The 19,988-nt window shown below is 38.4% G+C and overlaps 1 protein-coding gene across 14 annotated transcripts in view; it reads left to right on the forward strand.

Annotated features, from left to right (window-relative positions):
- LOC119505353 (zinc finger protein 782-like) overlaps window positions 1-19,988 on the forward strand; it is a 96,420-nt gene that overhangs the window by 34,577 nt on the left and 41,855 nt on the right. For 7 of the 14 annotated variants that reach the window (XM_037798074.1, XM_037798068.1, XM_037798067.1 and 4 more), the window contains one exon: window positions 10,392-10,972. The exons of 5 other annotated variants lie outside the window; for them this stretch is intronic. In XM_037798074.1, coding sequence (XP_037654002.1) covers window positions 10,392-10,551 — 160 coding nt within the window. In that variant the 3' untranslated portion in view covers window positions 10,552-10,972. Of the gene's footprint in view, window positions 1-10,391; window positions 10,973-13,897; window positions 14,420-19,730; window positions 19,981-19,988 lie in introns of those variants that run through there. 2 more of the 14 variants (XM_037798064.1, XM_037798063.1) reach the window with 2 other exon arrangements.

The following is a 19,988-nucleotide window of genomic DNA, read 5'->3' on the forward strand; positions in this document are numbered from 1 at the left end:
TGCAGTCAATGTAAAACTTTCTAAAATCATATCTCAAATCTTTTCATCTTTTGGTAGCTAGGTCAGTGCATGGCCTTCATGTATTTTTAGGATAGGCCTGACTTGTTGCATGGAATGTGGATAGCAACAGGGTAGAGCAGTAACATATACACAAGAAATTTATGATAAATAAATATAAAAGATATTTGTAAGGTTTCTGTAACCATGTTGAAACCTTTAGGTTCTCACAATCATTAAAACTGAAATATGTTGAAAAGAAGATGAAAAACTGAATTAAGAATTGAAAGTAGGTGCAAAACTAGTTTTAGGAAAATAAATGAACATGTTGAAAGGACGAAAGTTAAGATTGATTATCAAGAGAAGTTCATTGAACAGCCCTGATATAATAGACTAAGATATCTGATATAATAGAGCTGGGATAGAGCAGGGAATTCAGTGCAGGTAGAGAAATGAATTATACGCATCACTTTAACACTTCCACTTGTACATTTGTGTTCCCATGAATGGCACCACAAGAAGAATTAAAGCATGACCTACAACATGAAGAAATCAGTGCCATTAAAAATTTATTTTGCTGTTGACATGTAGAATGGTACAAAGTGTACTCCAAATGAAGAATGTAGACTGATTTTGAGAATTGTAGTTCAAAATGCCAAATATGTATTGTATTCACTTACGATTTCTCTCTTTCTCCACTTTGGAAACTTTTATTTCATTTCTAACCAAAAAAGAAATTTAGGGAATATACATTTGGGATTACCTGTTTTATTTGGAGACTGATCCAGAAACAAAGGAGTCAGATAGTAGGGAATATATGTATAAGCCTCATACCAGAAGAAGTATGTTAACTGTCATAAAGTATTTTTTAAGTTTCTTATTTTTAGAAGACTGCCAATGAGATGAACTCTTAGAGAAGAGCTCAGAAAACCAAGGCAAACAGTTGTGGCAAATTTTATTCTCCAACAAAATGTTGACTGCAGAGCAAGAGAACATCTCAGGAACACCATATTATATGGACATAAACATTTTTCCTTCAAGAATAATGCCCTATACATGTGACATTGCAGGACCTACTTACCTTGGTCATACCTCATTGATGGCACACTGTCAGTACTCAAGAGAGAAGGCTGATGAGTTTAATGTCTGTGAGAAATGGCACCTCCTTATTAAGGACAGCAGAATTAATGGAGATAAGGGTTTTCCATATAATAAAAATGTGAAAGCTCACAGTCCAGAGGAGGAAGTTATTCAACATCAGACAGTTCACACTTTTGGGCAAGATTTTAAATATGAAGGAGAAGGAAAAACTTCCCTTGAGAAGACTGCCCTTGGTACATCTAAGAGTACACACACAAAAGAGAAATCCTATAAATACGAGTTTTAGAAAAATGTGACAAATCTACTCTTATTGTCTCAAGAAACATTCATAAAGAGGATAGCAATGACTATGAAGTAAATGAATATAATTGTAATGAAAATGGGGATGATTTCAGTAGCATCACACAAATTCCAAGAACTGACATAGGACGGAAAATCCCACCTCAAAGAAAATCAAAGAATTCGTATAGGATAAAATCTTTTCATTATGGAAAAAGTTCTGGTCCTAATTGACATCCAATTTGACCGCAGAAAAGTCACACAGGAGACAAAACTTATGAATGTGGCAAAGCTTTCACTAAGAAATCACACCTAAGCAAATATCAGAGAACTCACACAGGAAATAAACCCTTTGAATGCTGTGTATGTGGGAAATCTTTCAACTATAAATCAGTCTTCATAGCACATCGGAGAATTCACACAAGGGAGAAATCCTCTGAATGTAATGAATATGAGAAATCTTTCAGCCATATTTCAGGCTTCAGGAATCATCAGAGAACTCACACAGGGAAAAAAGTCATATAAATGTGATAGATGTGGTAAAGCTTTCAATGAAAAGTGAGGCCTAAGGAGACATCACAGAATTCATACAGGAGAGACACCATATAAATGTGATGGATGTGAGAAGGCTTTCAGTACAAAGTCGGATCTAAGAATACATAAACAAAACACACATGGTGGAGAAACCATATGAATGCAATGAATGTGGGAGATCTTTTGACTATAAGTCAACCCTCAAAATACATCAGACAACTCATACAGGGGAGAAACCTTTTCCATGCGATCATTGTGGGAAAGCTTTCATCCATAAATCAAATCTCAGAGAACATTAGAGAACTCATACTGGGGAGAAGCCCTATAAATGTGATGAATGTGGGAAATCTTACAGATATAAATCAACTCTCAGAGGACATCAGAGAACTCACACTGGAGAGAAACCCTATGAATGTAATATATGTGGAAAAGCTTTCAGTGAGAAGTCAGGCCTAAGAAGACATTACAGAACTCATACAGGAGAGAAACCATATAAATGTGATAGATGTGGGAAAGCTTTTAGTGAAAAGTCAGGCCTAAGAAGACATCACAGAACACATACAGGAGAGAAACCATATAAATGTGATGGATGTGAGAAGGTTTCAGTACAAAGCCAGTTCTAAGGATACATAAAAATACACAGAGGAGAAACCCTTTGAATGCAATGAATGTGGGAAATATTTTGACTATAGGTCAGCTCTCAAAATACATCAGACAACTCATACAGGGGAGAAACCTTTTGAATGTGATCAGTGTGGGAAAGCTTTCATTCATAAATCAAATCTCAGAGAACATCAGAAAACTCATGCTGTGGAGAAACCCTATAAATGTGATGAATGTAGAAAATCTTTCAGGTATAAATCAAATCTGAGAGGACATGAGAGAACTCACACAGGAGAGAAACCCTATGAATGTAGTGAATGTGCAAAAGCTTTCACCGAGAAGTCAGGCCTAAGAAGACATCACAGAACTCATACAGGACAGAAACCATATAGATGTGATGGATGTGAGAAAGCTTTCAGTACCAAGTCAGGTCTAAGAATGCATCAAAAAACACACACAGAGGAGAAACCCTTTGAATGTAATGAATGTGGGAAATGTTTTGACTATAAGTCAACCCTCAAAATACATCAGACAGTCTATACAGGGGACAAACCATTTGAATGTAACAAATGTGAGAAATCTTTCAGCCATATTTCAGGCCTAAAGCAACATCAAAAAACTCATGCAGGAGAAAGACCATATAAATGTGATGAATGTGGGAAAGCTTTCCTACTGAAGTCTGGCCTAAGAAAGCATCACAGAACTCACACAGGGGAGAAACCCTTTGAATGTAATCAGTGTGGAAAAGCTTTTGGTCAGAAATCACAACTCAGAGTACATTATAGAATCCACACAGGAGAAACCTTATAAATGTAGCAAATGTGGGAAATGTTTCAGTCTGAAATCATGTCTCGGAGAACATCAGAGAACTCACACTAGGGAAATACCCTATGTATGTGATGAATGTGGAAAATCTTTCATAAATAAATCTGTTCTCAGAGGACATCAGAGAACCCATACAGGAGAGAAACGTTATGCTTGTAATGAATGTGGAAAAGCTTTCCGTGCAAAATCAGTCCTAAGAAGACATCAGGGAACTCACACAGGAGAGAAACCATGTATTTGTACTCAGTGTGGAGAATCTTTCAACCAGAAATCATACCTGGGAGTCCATTAGAGAACTCACACAGGAGAGAGGCCCTTTTAATGCAATGAATGTGGGAAATCTTTCGACTGTAAGTCAGTCTTTGTAGTACATCAGAGAAGTCACAGTGGTGAGAAACTGTTTGTAATGAATGTAAGAAATCAATCATCGGAAGTCACACAGGAAAAATCATATATCATGGTGAGTGTAGGAAAACCTTTGAAGTGAAGTCATTTCTAAGAAAGCTTCACAGAATGCACACCAGTGAGAAACCCTGTAAATGTACATCTTTGTGGAGAATCTTTCAGCCAGAAATCATATCTGAGTACACCAGAGACCTCATAACAGGGAGAAATCCAATAAATATAATCAGTGTGGAAAATCAGCCAGAAATTAAACCTCAAGAGTACTCACACAGGGGAGAAATCCTAGAGATGTGAATGCAGGAAAATATTCAGCCAGAAATTAAGCTTCAGAGAACATAAGAAAGCCCGCACAGAGGATTAAATATATGAACATATAGAATGTGCACAAATTTTGAGCTGGAAATCCAACCCATCAAAACATCCAAGAACATACACAGTAAAACAAACAAGCAAAACCTGTGAATACAGGTAGTATAAATTTCCCAACCATTTTTTCATCCAAGTGAGATCATATCACCACCAACCCCTGAATAGTGGGACATAGGAGTCAGTAACAAACAAGTATCATTAAAAATATCCCTCAAAATCTTAATGTTGTCTCCTGTTCATCAAAACAGAAAGATTCTCCCAGAGGAAACCATGGGACTCATGCACTGAGGAAGGACAATATAAGATTGAAATTGCCAGAGTGAAAGAGTGACTGTGAAATGGAGATTTCTCCTCCACGTACACGGTTGTTCTGTGATAAGGAAGTATACTTGTTCTCTGCTCAGCATCTGTAGGCTTATGTGTACTTGATCATGAAGTATATTCACCATAGGTTAATAAAACTGAAAAATCTGACTTCTGTGTGATGTGCAAACTCAATGTATATCAGAAAATTCACACAGGAGAAACCCCGATGATACCCGATAGGATCATAAGCACTTATTCAGAATTATTCTTTACTAAAAAGATTGATATCAGGGGAGATATCCAACATTTCAACATATAAAATACTTTATCAAAATGATATCTTGAGTATCTCAGAATATTTATCAAAATCAAGAAATTAACATGTTGATAAAATGCTAGGATTTAGCCAGTGGAGCTTATTCATATTTTACCAGATTTCCAAACAACACCCATTGTAGCAAAAGAAAACCCAGTATTATGCCTTACATTCTGTTGTCATGTCTACTTAGTCTCCATTAATCTCAAACAGCTCCTTGTCATTTCTTTGTATTTTATAGCAATGTCATATTTCAAGAATTTGGGGCATATTTTGGGCTTTTCCTTTGTTTCCTTATTATTAGGCCTAGTAATGCACCTACAGCAGCAGTAGCACAGAAGGGATGCTGAGTTCTCAGGATGTCAGACCAGGAGCTCCATGCTGTCACTTAGTCCCATTGCTACTGATGTTAACTTGCTAAGAAGGGCACTTCTAAGTTTCTCTATCGCAAGGTCACCCGTTTACCTTTTGTACTAATAACTGTCTTGTGATGAGATACTTTTGGGCTTAGATATCCTGGTAATTCTCAAACTTTCACCTCTAGCATATGTTTGTGACTCTTGCCTAAAGCAGTTATGGTTACCTAAATAGTGATTGTTAAAATATATTCCTTCTGCATTTATCATTCTATCATAAGGAAGAGTTTCCTCATTTATTTCCACCACTTTGGGCTCCCTGGATGCTGTATTTATCCAGAGGGTTATAAGTACTATCAATATTTTTCATAGTCAAATTGTCTGAGATATGTTCAGGGGGATACCCTTCATTTGGCCACTGTGTGCTCTTATGTCTTTATGATCTTTTTTTATTTTGCCAAACTGTTTTTATTTGTTATGATCATGCCTTTTTTCTGCCTTTGTAATACTATTGCTATATGCAGCAAGTCCTTCACTTTCCCCAAAAATTCAGTTGTTTTTTTCTTAGAGATAATGTTTTGTAACTTAATCTCCCCCTTCCATGAATCTTTTGAGATTATGATTGGATTGCAATAAATTTACTCTCAATCAGGTACCAAAAGGTGAAGTCAATTTACCCAGAGCACCTGGGGTCATCTTTGGAATCCAGGAGGCACCGGCTAGTGATTGAGGTCACAGACTTCACCTGCACACTCTCTGTGCCCCAGATATATTCAGAGGACTCCCTAGAATGACTTCATTTACTGGAGAATGTTATCTACATTCTAGTCATTAATCTTTTTTTTCTCTACCTGTTGGATCATTCTTCTCTTTCCTTGATGTTCTTTTTTACAGATTTCTTCACTTTTGTTCTAACAAATGGTCACCTCAGTTGAGACCCAGGAAAAGTTAGATTTTACGTGTACCTGCTTACTAAGGGTTTTCATTCTGCTACAGGCAGAAAAGAAGCCTGTTTTCAGTGGGCTTTCATGCTGCTGCATGTAGTCACATAGTCGACAAGGAGCCTTTTTACACTCTTCCCTGATCCGGATCCCCGTATGTATACCTGACAGCCTCATTCTGTCAGTGAACAACCTTGGATCTCCTGCTTGCCTGATTGCATTAACTAAAATTTCTACTCAACAGACTTCTCTGGCTGCTTAGTAAACTAAGTGATAAACTGCCATCAAACTTTTCTGATGTGATAGCCAGAATGACAAGCAGCCAGGCTGTGTAAAGAAGCCAGGTGAAAGGAAACAAAGGAAGATTGCCAGGGCAAATGACATGATTCTCATGGTTCAGCCCTTGGCATTGTAGAGCCCCTATGGAGCATACTTGGAGACTGCAGTGTAACAAAAGTAGAAAACAGATACACTGAACATCACCACCAGCCCCAGCTCATTCCTAATCAGAGACCCACAAGGAGTTCATTTGTTGTCTCAGATGTACGCAGATTTATGGCTGTATTTGGCCTGTACGCATTTGTGGGATGAGGGTCCATTACTTCAATCAGATATTCAAAAGGGTTACAAATGTCATGATTCAAAATTATCAGGAACCGTTACTCATGAGAGCTTCCAGGAAGCTCATAATGTCACAATTATATTCATTTCTATTGCTTTATAACAAGTGACTACAAACTTCCTAGAGGCTGAGTTTGATTGAGGGGCTCTGTGAGTCACATACTTATTTTCTTGGTAATGACTTCTCTAACCTTGGATATTTCCAATGTTTCAGCAAAGGAAGCAACCAAAAGGAGCACCTTCAACACTTTGTTACAAAATCTCCACACCTAAATGTTCAAGCTCATCACTTAGAAGTTCTACTTTCTACATAACTTCTGGAGACAGTTCCGCTAAGGTTTTTCCAAATACGTAATAAGAATACCCTGTTTTGCATTTCCTTCTGAGTTCTCACCAGCAGCATTCTCAATGCCCATATTTCTACTAACATTCTTTTCAAGGTTATTTAGACTTTTTCTATCATGTCCCTCAAAATTGTCCTCAAATTTGTTCCAGCCTCTTCCCACTGCTTGGTTCTATAGCCACTTACACATTTTTAGTTATTTGATATGTAGCACCCAGGTTGTGGTACCAAAATCTATATTAGATTTCTAGAGCAGCATAAGAAATTGCCAAACTTAATGAACTAGAACATCACCCATTTTTTATCTCACAGCTTTATAGTCTGAAGTCCAGATAGGCTTGGCTGAGCTTTCTGCTAAGTGTTTTACACTCAAGGGAACAGTTAGGCTGGGTTGGCGCTCATCTGAAGGTTCTGGGGTTGAATCTGTTTCCAAGTTCATTATGCTGTTCACAGATTCTCATTCCTTCCAGCTGTAGGTCTGAAATGCCTGTTACCTTGCTAGCTGTCATACAGTGGCAGCCATCAGCTACTTAAGACCACCTGCATTCCTTCTTATGTGAACCTCCCATCTTCAGTGCATCATTGGCATGTCAAGTTGTTATGCTTAAAGTATCTCTGACTCACACTTCTTCCATCAGACTTGAAAAAGTTAATGTGACTAGATCAAGCACACATGGAAAATCTTGTGTTAAAGTCATTGGTAACTTATAACTCAATAATGTGACTGATATCCCATCATACGTCTTCTAGGGATTAGTGCAGGATGTATTTGTGGTAGATTTCTGCCCACCACAATAGTCCACCCTTAAAAAACATTTCACAGCCACCTAGTCTACCCTAATGTCATCTAAGTGGGTTGGATTCTGGAGTGAAAGGGAGATCTCTAGGATGACCCCAGACTGCTACTTGGAGTCCTGTTCTCTTGTAGGTACTGTAATCCCCATGATTAGTATCGCTCAGTGCCAGTGAGGAGTAGGGCTGGTTTGAGGTCTTCTAGAGTCTCAGGAATGCAGGGTTGCCCCATTCTTATGGAAGACTTCCTGCTTCATCAAATACAGATTAACTTCATGTAGCTTCATGGCAGAAGCTATTATTCATTGTACAATAAGAGATGAATTCCTTGATATACCACCATCATGCTTGTAGTTAAGGAAATTCTTCCTTTCCGTATGATCAGTGAGAGGGTTATTTAGGTACGTACCTGTGCCAGTTCATATATATTATGTCCCCCAGAAAAAGCCAAATTCTTTAATGCAGTCTTGTGTGGGCAGACATATTGGTGTTGATTAGATTGTAATTCTATGAGTGTTTCCATGGAGATGTGACCCACACAAGTGTGGGTAATAACTCTGAATAATTTTCATGGATGTGTGGCCCTGCCCACTCAGAGTGTGCCTTGATTAGTTTACTAGAGCCTTATATAAACTCAGACAGAAGGAGCTCACAGCTAGCTGTAGCTGAGAGACATTTTGAAGACGGCCATTGGAAGGTGATGCAAACATTTTGGAGAATGCCATTTTGAAATGCAACCTAGGAGCAAGCAGATGCCAGCCACGTGCCTTCCCAACTAACAGGTTTTCTGGATGCCAGTGGTCTTTCTCCTGTGAAGGTACCCTGTTGATGCCTTACCTTGGACACTTTATGGCCAAAAGACTGTAACTGTGCAACCAAATAAACCCCCTTTTATTAAAGCCAATCCTTTTCTGGTGTTTTTTATTCCAGCAGCATTAGCAAACTAGAACAATACATTTGCTGGTTTGGAGATATTATGTCCTCCAAAACACCATGTTCTTTGATGCAGTCTTGTGGGGGCAGATGTATTAGTATTGATTGGGTCGGAATCCTTTGAGTGTTTCCATGGAGATGTGTCTCAATCAACTGTAGGCAAGACCTATGATTGGATAATTTCCATGGAGGTGTTATCCCACCCATTCAGAGTGGGTCTTAATTAAATCACTGGAGCCATATGAAAGAGCTGACAGAAAGAACTCAGAGCAGTTGCATCTTAGACATTTTGAAGATGGCTATTGAAAGCTGATGCTGACATTTTGGAGCACACCATTTTGAAATGCAACCTGGGAGAAAGCCGACACCAGCTATGTGCCTTCCCATCTAACAGGTTTTCCAGATGCCATCGGCCATCCTTCAGTGAAGGTACCCTTTTGTTGCTGCCTTAATTTGGACATTTTCATGGCCTTCAGACTGTAAATTTGTAACCAAATAAACCCTCTTTATAAAAGCCAATCCATTTCTGGTATTTTGCCTAATGGCAGCATCAGCAAACTGGAACAATATGGCTCTATGTCTTTCAGTTAATACTTTTCACCTATGTATAAAATTACATTCTGTGAGTGGATATGTATCTATATCTTGTATACTGTATGTTCTAGTTTGCTAATGCTGCCAGAATGCAAAACACCAGAGATGGACTGGTTTTCATAAAAGGGGGTTTATTTGGTTACACAGTTACAGTCTTAAGGCCGTAAAGTGTCCAAAGTAACACATCAGCAATCGGATACTTTCACTGGAGGATGGCCAATGGTGTCCAGAGAACCTCTGTTAGTTGGGAAGGCACGTGGCTGGCGTCTGCTCCAAAGTTCTAGGTTTCAAAATGGCTTTCTCCCAGGATGTTCCTCTGTACGCTGCAGTTCCTCAAAAATGTCACTCTTAGTTGATCTTGGGTGTTTGTCCTCTCTTAATTTCTCTGGAGCAAGAATCTGCTTTCAACAGCTGTCTTCAAACTCTCTCATCTGCAGCTACTCTCTCAGCTTCTGTGGATTCTTCAAAGTGTCCCTCTTGGCTGTAGCTCCTCTTTAAAATGTCACTCTCAGCTGCACTGAGGTCTTTCTGTTTGTCAGCTCATTTATATGGCTCCAGTGATTTACTTTAGACCCACCCTGAATGGGTGGGGTAACACCTCCATGGAAATTATCCAATCAGAGTCATCACCCACAGTTGGGTGGGGTGCATCTCCATGGAGATACTCCAAGAATTACAACCTAATTAACACTGATAGGTCTGTCCACACAAGATTACATAAAAAATATTGGTGTTTGGGGGACATAATACATTCAAACTGGCACACTGTATACTGGTATTTGCATCCCATGGGTGTGAATACCAGTATATATATGTCCTTGAGGGTATATACAGTATAATATTGAGAACTGTTATGTACACTGAGTGGGCTCCTCAAGTCCTTGATTAAATGAGCCCTATTATGTTTTACAATGCACAGTTTTTTTCTGTTAAAAACATTTATAAATGTGTTTTTGTCTTTATTGGTGGATTGCACCAACATCCCTCAAGATGTTCAAATGAAAACTGTAGAATTCAACATTATTTCCTTAACTACCCCCAAACAATCACTAATTATTTTCTACTTTGTCTTCTAGATCTCCAAAATATCTCCTCCCTTCTCTTCATATCTGGCCACCAGGTTCTCTCAACAACCTTTTAATTATTGTAATCTTAGCACCTTTAGGCACTCTGCACAACAAGCACAATGATCTTAAAATCTTTTTGTTATTTTCTAGAGTAAATGCAGGTTTGTAGAAACTGATGCAGAAAGTTCAGAGTTCCCAATATACCCCTCCCCTCACACACACAGTTTTCCCTATTATTTTTTTTCCTTTCTTTAGTGCAGTTTTAATTGAGATGTATTCATGCACCATACAAACCATCTGAAGTATGCAGTCACTGGCTCACAGTACCATGACACAGTTGTGCATATATCCCCATGATCAATTTTAGAACATTTTGAATTAGTGTGGTACATTTGTTATTGATGAACCAGTATTGTTATTTTTATATTACTTACTGAAGTCAATAGTTTACATTAAGGTTCACCTTTTCTGTTAGAAAGTTCTATGTTTTTTTAAAAAAAATTCTTATTGCAGACAAATATAGAGCATGAAATTTCCCATTTTAACCACCTACAACTATAAAATTAAGTATTATTAATTAGACACGATCTTTTCATTTTTTTATTGCAGAATATAACATACATTAAAGTGATAACTTTCAATGTGTGATTTAACAAGTAAGTAGAGAGTAAATTTCAAAGAATTTTATGGGTTACAGTTCCACATTTTCAGTTATTTCCTTATCATGAAATATAACTTATACAGAAAGGTGATAACTTTCAATGTACAATTTAATGAGTAGCTATAGAGCAATTTTCAAAGAATGTTATGGATTACAGTTCCACAATTTCAGTTATTTCCTTATTGTCAGGTATAACATATATGCAGAAAGGTGATAATTTTCAAAGGACAATTTAACAATTAGTTATACAGGAAATTGCAAAGAATGTTATGAGTTACAATACCATAGTTTCAGTTATTTCCTTTTCATAAAATATATATACAGAAACATAACTTTCCAAGTAAAATTTAACAAATACTTATAGAGCAAATTTCATAGACTGTTATAGGTTACAGTTCCACCATTTCAGTTCTTTCCTTCTAGATATTCTAAAGATTGAGTATTTGTAAGCCTTTGTTAAATTCTGTCTTGTGTGTTGCCACCCCTTCCTCTAGTTTAATCACTTTCCCAATCTTCAGGGATGTCTAGGCAGTGACCACCCTAACTTGTTCATGTTGAAAAATGGTGTCGACATTATGGGAAAGGGGGACACATCTGGTTGATATTCTTGAAGAGGCTGTTGTGTCTGGGTTTTGGGACTTAGCTGGAACAGGAACATTCTAGAGGATTTAAGTTTCTGAAAAATAAACTTAATGAAACTTTTATAGAGTCTCAGATAGGGACAACAGTATTCTTTAGGGTTTTTTAGACTACTGTTGATTTGGGCTTGTCATACTGTGGCTACTTGGCATATCTAGCTGAAGTTTGCATATGATTAATCTCCATGACAGCCTCTTGAGTCTATTTGAAAATCTCTTAGTCACTGAAACCTTATTTTATTGCCTTTCTTTTCCCCCTTTTGATCAAAAAGGCATACTCAATCCCTCAATACCAGGGTCAGGTTCATTCCTGGGATCTGTGTCCCACATTGCCAGGGAGACTTACTCACATGGGAGTCATGTCCTACCTTGGGGGTAGGGTGGTGAATTTATTTTCAGAGTTGGGCTTACAGAGAAAGGCCACATCTGAGGAAAAAAGAGGTTCTGTGGAGTTAACTCCTAGGCATAATCATAGGTGGGCTTAGCCTCCCCTTTACAGCCATAAATTTCACAAGAACAAGCCTCAAGATAGAGAGCTTGACTTATTAAGTAGGGGGTTCCTAATTTCACACAGCATATGTTCCGTCCAAGATAATCACTGTCTCACGTTATCTTCACTTCTGCATAATCATCATCACTATTTAAACTATTCTCATGACCCCAAATACCCCAAAGCTCTTTTCAGCCCTTATTTGTTTATCCCTGGTATTTGTATGATACTAGTAATGTATTCCTATTAATTATAGTTCCTAGTATGCAATAGGAAGTTTTTCCCATATACCACTCTGTTATAACTCTTTGTACCAGTGTTACGCCTTAGAAGTATGTCACGCAAGCACTTATTTATATTTGTAGTGCTAATATGTGAGATGCATGCCTTTAAGCAACTTCTTTCAATGATTTTCACCTTCATTGCAGCTCTGATATTTATAATCCCATTAATGAACACTCATCACCCCTATCCATTCCCATACCTATAAATTCATCCTCATTAACATATATGACTATATTAGGTTATCATTCCCCATTCACTGTCCTCTATCTCTAGATCCCCTATATTCTGCATTATAGGACACTGATTTTACACTGTTCAGGGAGTTCACAGTAGTGGTAACATACAATACCTCTCATTTTGTGTCTGACTTATTTCATGCAGCATTATATATTCAAGTTTCATCAATATTACCATATGTTTCAGGACCTTGTTCCTTCTTACTGCTGCATAGTATTCTATCATATATATATATACCACATTTTGTTTATCCATTCATCTGTTGAAGGGACACTTGGATTGTTTCCATCTCATGGCAATTGTGAACAATGCCTCTATGAACATTAGTATGCAAATTTCGCTTCATGTCACCGCTTTCAGATCTTCTGGGTATATACTGAGAAGTGGAATTGCCACATCATAGGGTAACTCTATATCTAGTTTTCTTGGAAACCACCAAACTGTCTTCCACATCAGGTGTACTATTATACATTCCCACCAGCAATGAATAAGAGTTCCAATTTCTCCACATCTTCTCCAGCATTTGTAGTTTTCTGTTTGTTTGATGGCAGCCATTCTTATTGGTGAGAGATGGTATCTCATTGTGGTCTTGATTTGCATTTCCCTTATAGCTAATGAAGATGTGTTTTTAGCCATTTGCAGTTCCTCTTCGGAAAAAAAAATGTCTCTTCATATCTTTCCCCCATTTTATAATTGGGCTGTTTGTACTATAGTCTTTGACTTGTAGGATCTCTTTATATATGCAGGATATCAGTCTCTTATCATATATATGGTGTGATGGTTGGGTTCATATGTCAACTTGGCCAGGTGATGGTACCCAGCTGTCTGGTCAAGCAAGCACTGGCCTAACCATTGCTGTGAGTATGTTTGTGGCTGCTTGATAAACCAACAGGCTGATTTATTAAATCATCAGTCAGTTGGCTGCAGCTGTGACTGCTGACGTCAACAAAGGGCATGTCTTCCACAATGAGAGAATGCCATCAGCTGGATTTAATCCAATCGGTTGAAGAATTTTAAGTGAGACAGATAGAGGGCCTTCACTTCTTTGGCTGACCAGAGAAGCATTTCGTGAGGAGTTTGTCAAAGTTGCCAGTTTATTTCCTGAGGAGTTTATCTAACACATGGATTAGTGATTATCTTGGACGGAACATATGCTATGTGAAATTTATTTCATTCCTTTCATATCCCCCTTTTGGTCAAGAAGATGTTCTCCGTCCCACGATGCCGGGTCTACATTCCTCCCCGGGAGTCATATGCTTTAGGAATATTTCAAGTCAAAAAAAGGAAGAAAAATACAGTTGCCAATGGAATGAAGGAAATAAAGTTAGAGGAGGAAAAACAAAGTAGAGAATATTTTAAAGGTAAAGTAAATGACACTGTTAAAGATTGAATTGAGTTCTTCAAAAAGATATGTTAAAGTCCCAACCCCTAATCCCATAACTGAGATCCAATTTGGAAATAGGATCTTTGAAGATTTTATTAGTTTATATGAGGCTATGCTGGATTATGTTGGGCCCTTAACCCAATATGACCGATGTCCTTATCAGCAGAGAAAACTTGGGCACAGCCAGTAAGAGAGAGACAGAGAGAGAGATGTCCATGTCATACAACTAGGGGTGAATTATACTTCCACACACCAAGGAAACCATGGAATCCCAGCTACCCATAAGAAGCCAAGAAAGAGGCATGGAAAGCACTCTCCCCTTTAAAAGGAGATGATGGCCTGTCAACAACTTGATTTTGGAGTTCTGGCCTCCAGAACTGTGAGACAGTAAATTTGTTTTAAGCCATCCTGTCTGTGGTACTTTGTGCAGCAGCCCCAGCAAACTAAGACAAATACTAAAAGTTGGTTCTTTGAAACATCAACAATATTGACAAACTTTTTGCTACAGTAACCATAAAAAAATGAGAAGACTCAAATTACTAAAATCAAAAATGAAAGAGGGAACACTGCTATCAAGTATAACATCTATAAATTAGATAACGTAGATGAAATGCACACATTTTCAGAAAGACACAGACTACCAAAACTGACTCTGAAGAAATAGAAATACTTAACAGTTCCACATCAAGTAAGGAGATTGAATCAGTAATCTAAAAACCTTCCAAAGAGAAAAGCCCATGATTGCATGACTTCACTTGTGTTTTTACCAAACATTTAAATAATTAACACCAGTCCTTTTCAGTCTCTTCCAAAATGTGGAAGATGAGGGAACACTTCCTGACTCATTCCATGAAGCCGGCTTTTCCCAGATACCAATGCTAGCCTAAATATTACAAGAAAAGAAAATACAGACCAATATCTCTTACAAATAGTGATACAAAATGTTTAACAAGTAGAAAATTGAATCAAGCAGTATTTTTGAAGGATTTTACACCATGACAAGCAGAATTTATTCCAGAATACAAGGGTGATTCAACTTAGAAAATTAAGTCAATGTAAAGTGCCATATTAATAGAATGAAGGAACAAACCCATGATCATCTCAATTGAGACAGAAAAAGCATTTGATAAAACAATACTCTCTCAATATAAAAATCATTCAATGAACTGGGACTATAAGAGGAATCTCTTAATATGAAAAATGGCCTTAGTAAAAACCCCACAGCTATCACCTAAATGGTGAAAAAACTAAAAACTTTCTTCCTAAAGTCAGGAAAAAGACATAGATTCCTGCTCCTATAAATTCTATTGAACATTATATTGGAAGTTCTGGGCTGAGGAATTAGGCTAGTAAATAAATATATGGCAAACATATTGGAAAGGAAGAAGTAAAACCATATTCCTAGATGACATGATCCTTCTTATAGAAAATCCCAAAGAATCCACATGAAAACTAACATCTAAAAATGAAGTCAGCAAAGTTGGAGGCTACAAGATAAACATGAAAAAAAAAAAAAATCAGTTGTGATTCTATACACCAAAAAAGAACAAACCAAAATGGAAATGAGAAAGAATTCCTTTCACTAGAGCAACTAAGTATACACAGCAAGAAAAGACTATCCTGTTAGATAAAACAAATGAATGTGAAGGGAAGATAGTTTAGCTTTAGCTTTAGAACTTCAAGTGTTTTTATGTAGAAAATTGTATTCAGAGAAGACTTTTTATTAGTAACTACCTGTTTAAGGAAAAGTAGTTTGTTTTTTTCCTTCTCCAAGGAAACTCACGTGATACTTAGTAGGGCCCATTTTTGCAAAGACTGAAATTCACATCTATAAAGAGGACAAATCCACAAAACCTTGAAAATCCAACGACTTAGAAGACTCAGTTCTTGCCTTCAGCTCCCCCAGCCCTGCCTGTTATCCCAACACAGCCCAGGGTCAGCTGAGCCATAGGGAGAGCTGGTCGTGGCACCAGCCCCTCCCTTTCCCCCACTCCTCTCCCCATCTTTTCCCCACCTTTCCCTCCACCTTGTCTGCTGGCCCTTCTGCAGGGCCTCCCAGACTTCTCCCATGTGGCCCTCTCTGTCTAAAGGAAGTAGCACACCACTTGGAAGAGGCAAAGCACCGTGCAGGTTTTGGCACCCCTCAGTACCCCTGGACCAGACTCCTAGAGCACAGGAAATGACTCAGGGCCCAGGTCTCAGGTGTATGATAGGGTGAAGAAGGTCAAGTATTTTCCTAGGAAAGAACCAAGGGATTTTTTTTTTTTTTAAGTTTGTTTTCTTTAAGAATTTAGAAATTTCTTTTAAATGTTTGCAGCTTGAATCCCTCTGAAAGTTGCTTATGTAATGCCAGAGAAGTCCTGGTCACATGCTCAGCAGCCATCTCCTAGAACTTGCCTACCATCACCTCCACCACCACCTTCTCTTCTTTTGTGCCACGATGTTTCAGTCTGCTTCCATTCCATAACCTGGGAGAAATGTTATATCTAAGACCTTAAGCCTGGAAACCAGGAACAAATGGCCCCCAATGCTAATCAAGGCAGGGATTCTCAGTGGCAGGCCCCCCTCCGCCCAGGATGGATAAATACCATACTCAGCATAGATTTGTCCCTCTTCTCCAGTGCAAAGTGGGACATGCAGAGCTGCCATCTACTGACCCCAACCCAAGCAGTTTTGGCCACCCAAGCCATGATGTAGTTTCTTTCCCTTGCTCCTTTGGACACTTTGTGCTGTGTGAGTAATAAAATAGTCATTTGCTGAAAGTTTCCATTGTGCCTGAGTTTTTGTTCCCATGACACGCCATTCAGGAACTCACTACACACCATAGCTATGCCCTTGCTTTGTTCCAGTAGTTATTGCATGTTCTCTTTCCCGTTGCTTTAAACCTTAGCTATGACATATACTGCCTTCTCACTTTTTCTTTTTCCTGGACTTGAACTTCTGTTGTACCAGGACCAATTTTTAAAAATATTTTAGCAGTGACAGTATGTTAATACAGAGGCATTGCTAGGCATGGTCAACTTTTTATCATCATTGTAAGTTTTTATTTGAATAGTTCCTTTAACTTGGCAAAACAAAATATAAAAATGTCAGAGAAAAAACACACATAGAAAACTATTTGAGAATTCTGATTTTATTGAAGAAATTTTAGTATTTTCATATAGAAACTTGATATTAATGTTTTTTCAGTATCAACAGTAGAGTTTTATTCCTTTATTCACATGAGTTGCAACAACCTACTGGCAACAGTGATACAATTTTTCATGCTAATAGAAACTTATTTTCTATGTTTTTATCAATGGAATATAAAACTAATGATAAGCAAGAAAAATATGTATGTGTGTATATAATTTAGTAATAAAAGGTCATAAAATAGTGTGCTAAGTGGTTCCTAATTTGGTAGGGTCAGAAGTGTGCACACACAGATTTTCAGCAACTTCATCTCTAGGAGAAGGATAATTTACAGGATAATCATTTTCTTATATACTTTGAAGTAACTGAACAACTTGCTTGCTTTTTCTTTTCTTGAGATAAACTCAGAATCACATTTGTTACTCTTTTCTCTTCATTCTGGACTTCATTTTCTAGTATCTGTTATATTTCATAGCTCTATTAACAAGAGCTATTTACATATATCTTTATTTCTCTTTGTAGCTCTGCGTTTTAAAAAGTGTACACTTGTAGGGGACAGCACATATTTTTCCCTCTATAACTTTATATTACAGAATTTTCAAATGCAGAAAAGTAGAAAATTGTGAAGACAAGCACAGTCATTTCTTAACGTAGGTCTTCTTAACATTTTGCCATATTTTTCTTTCTAATTTTTTTTGCTGAAATATTTAAAGGAAATTACACATATAACACAAGCCTAAACACTTTCATATGCATCGCTAAAAAAAAAGTAAAGTTACTTTCATGATCACAATTAACGAGAGCAACTATTTCCTTTACATTTCTGATATCAGTACATCTATAACTTTCACCAGTTGTTTCCAAATTTCTTCCACAGCTCTTCTTTTCTCCACCCAGGACCACATTGAGGATCACACATTTATTTGCTGTTATGTCATAAAGTCTAACCCGTAAACCTGGGGGTTTTAGGACCACCCGGACTCCAGGTATCAGACTGTCAATGACATCTTGTAATTTCCTAATACTTCGAAAACAAAAAACAAAAATTAGTGGCTTCATGCGTGGTGATTTTGGGAAATATAGTTCCGAGTGGTACGGTATTTGCCGCGCAGTATTCTGGGTACGGGGTAGCGGGGCTCCTTTCTGCGCACGCGCAGTCCACATCTTGCTTCCGCTCGCTCTCGAGTCGGGACCGAGGATCTGCTTGCTCAGGTGAGAGCGCTGGATATCGAAAGCCCGCGCTGCTGCGGGATTAGTATAGAGGAGAGGGCTTGTGACCAGGAGGCGAAGAGGGAAGTCCCGAAACCTGATTCCTCATGGAAACTGAAATCATTGAAGTACGTCCTCGTCAGGATTCAGTGCGCATTGTTGGTCCTGGTGTGTGAGACCTTGTGCACCGCCCAGGCTGCAGCAGGAACGGGAGGAAAAACAGCCCATGCCGGCGGCGGTAAGAAATGCGGGTTCGCAAACCTGCGGAAAGGGCGGGCGGGAGAGTGAGTTCTAAAGCCAAAAAGTCCCCGGTAAATTCCAGCGCTTTCACATAAGTGACAGGCAGGTTTATCCTCTGAAAAGGAGGGTATCAGTAAAAACTTCTTCGGGGTGTTAGTCGCAAGAAACAAGTTATCAGTCTAGCCAAAGGCCACTTAATAAGTAACACGTAAATGTTGGCTCTCATTGTATTTGGAAGGCACTTGTCTTTTAGTTTAGTATTTAATTTAATCCTTACAAATGGCCTATTTATAACCATATCATTTTCAAAAAAGAAAACAGTTTCAAGGGTTACAAACGGGTGAGGCAGCTAGGATGTAAATACAGATATTGCTTCCCAAATTCAGGCTATTCCTAATATCCCACCTGCCTAAAACCCAGCATTGCAGCCTTCACAGCTCTTAGCAGAGTTACTTGTTCCCAGATCTCCAAGACTATGATGGTGACGTGAATGTGGACATCACTGCTTTCTGTCCAGGCTCTCTGTTTTCAGTTGGCACAGCCTGATACTCTAGTACAGTGCTTGTCTGATAGATAGGTAAGAGGACCACATGTGGAATTTTAAATTTTCTCCCAGTGACATTAAAAAAGTAAAAAGAAATAAGTGAAATTAATTTTAAGAATCCATGTTTAACCCAAAATATCCAGAATATTATTTCAACGTGTTACACAAGTCACATTTCAAGTGCTTTAGTCATGTGTGGCAAGTGGCTACAGACATGGATAGTACAGTACTTCTGAACTCTAAGAGTCAGGTTTAAGGCCCCCACATCAGTGGTTCTCAGCCAGGGTGGGCAATTTTGCTCCCCAAGGGCCTTTTGGGACTGTCTGGAGGACGTTTTTGGTTGTTACAACTAGAAAGGGAGGTGCTACTGGCATCTAGTGGAAAGAGGGCAGAGATGTTACTAAACATTCCACAGTGCCCAAGATAGCTCCCACACCACAGAAGTACCCAGCCCAAAATGTCGGTGGTACTAATTTTTTAGAACCCTACTCTAGATGAAGGTTTCAACTAAAATGAATCTTTTCCCAGGTCTATGTCTCAGCCTGTCCGGAATAAAGCAGCTCTTGTGGGGCAGGAAAGGATGGAGCCCCATGGACAGGAGTCCCACCTGGAAGAAACAGCCTCTCTGGTTAGAGACCACTCAGCACAGCTGCAGAGCAGGGGCAAAAGAGCCCAGAAAGGAACAGGTCCTGAGTTGCTCCACCAGAAGCCATTCTTTATCCCTGTGCCCTGGGTGAACCAGTTGGTGTTATTGCCACATTCAGAAGTCATCACAGTCCATGTGGA

This window comes from Choloepus didactylus, chromosome 10 (assembly GCF_015220235.1).
Source record: "Choloepus didactylus isolate mChoDid1 chromosome 10, mChoDid1.pri, whole genome shotgun sequence".
NCBI lineage: Eukaryota > Metazoa > Chordata > Mammalia > Pilosa > Megalonychidae > Choloepus > Choloepus didactylus.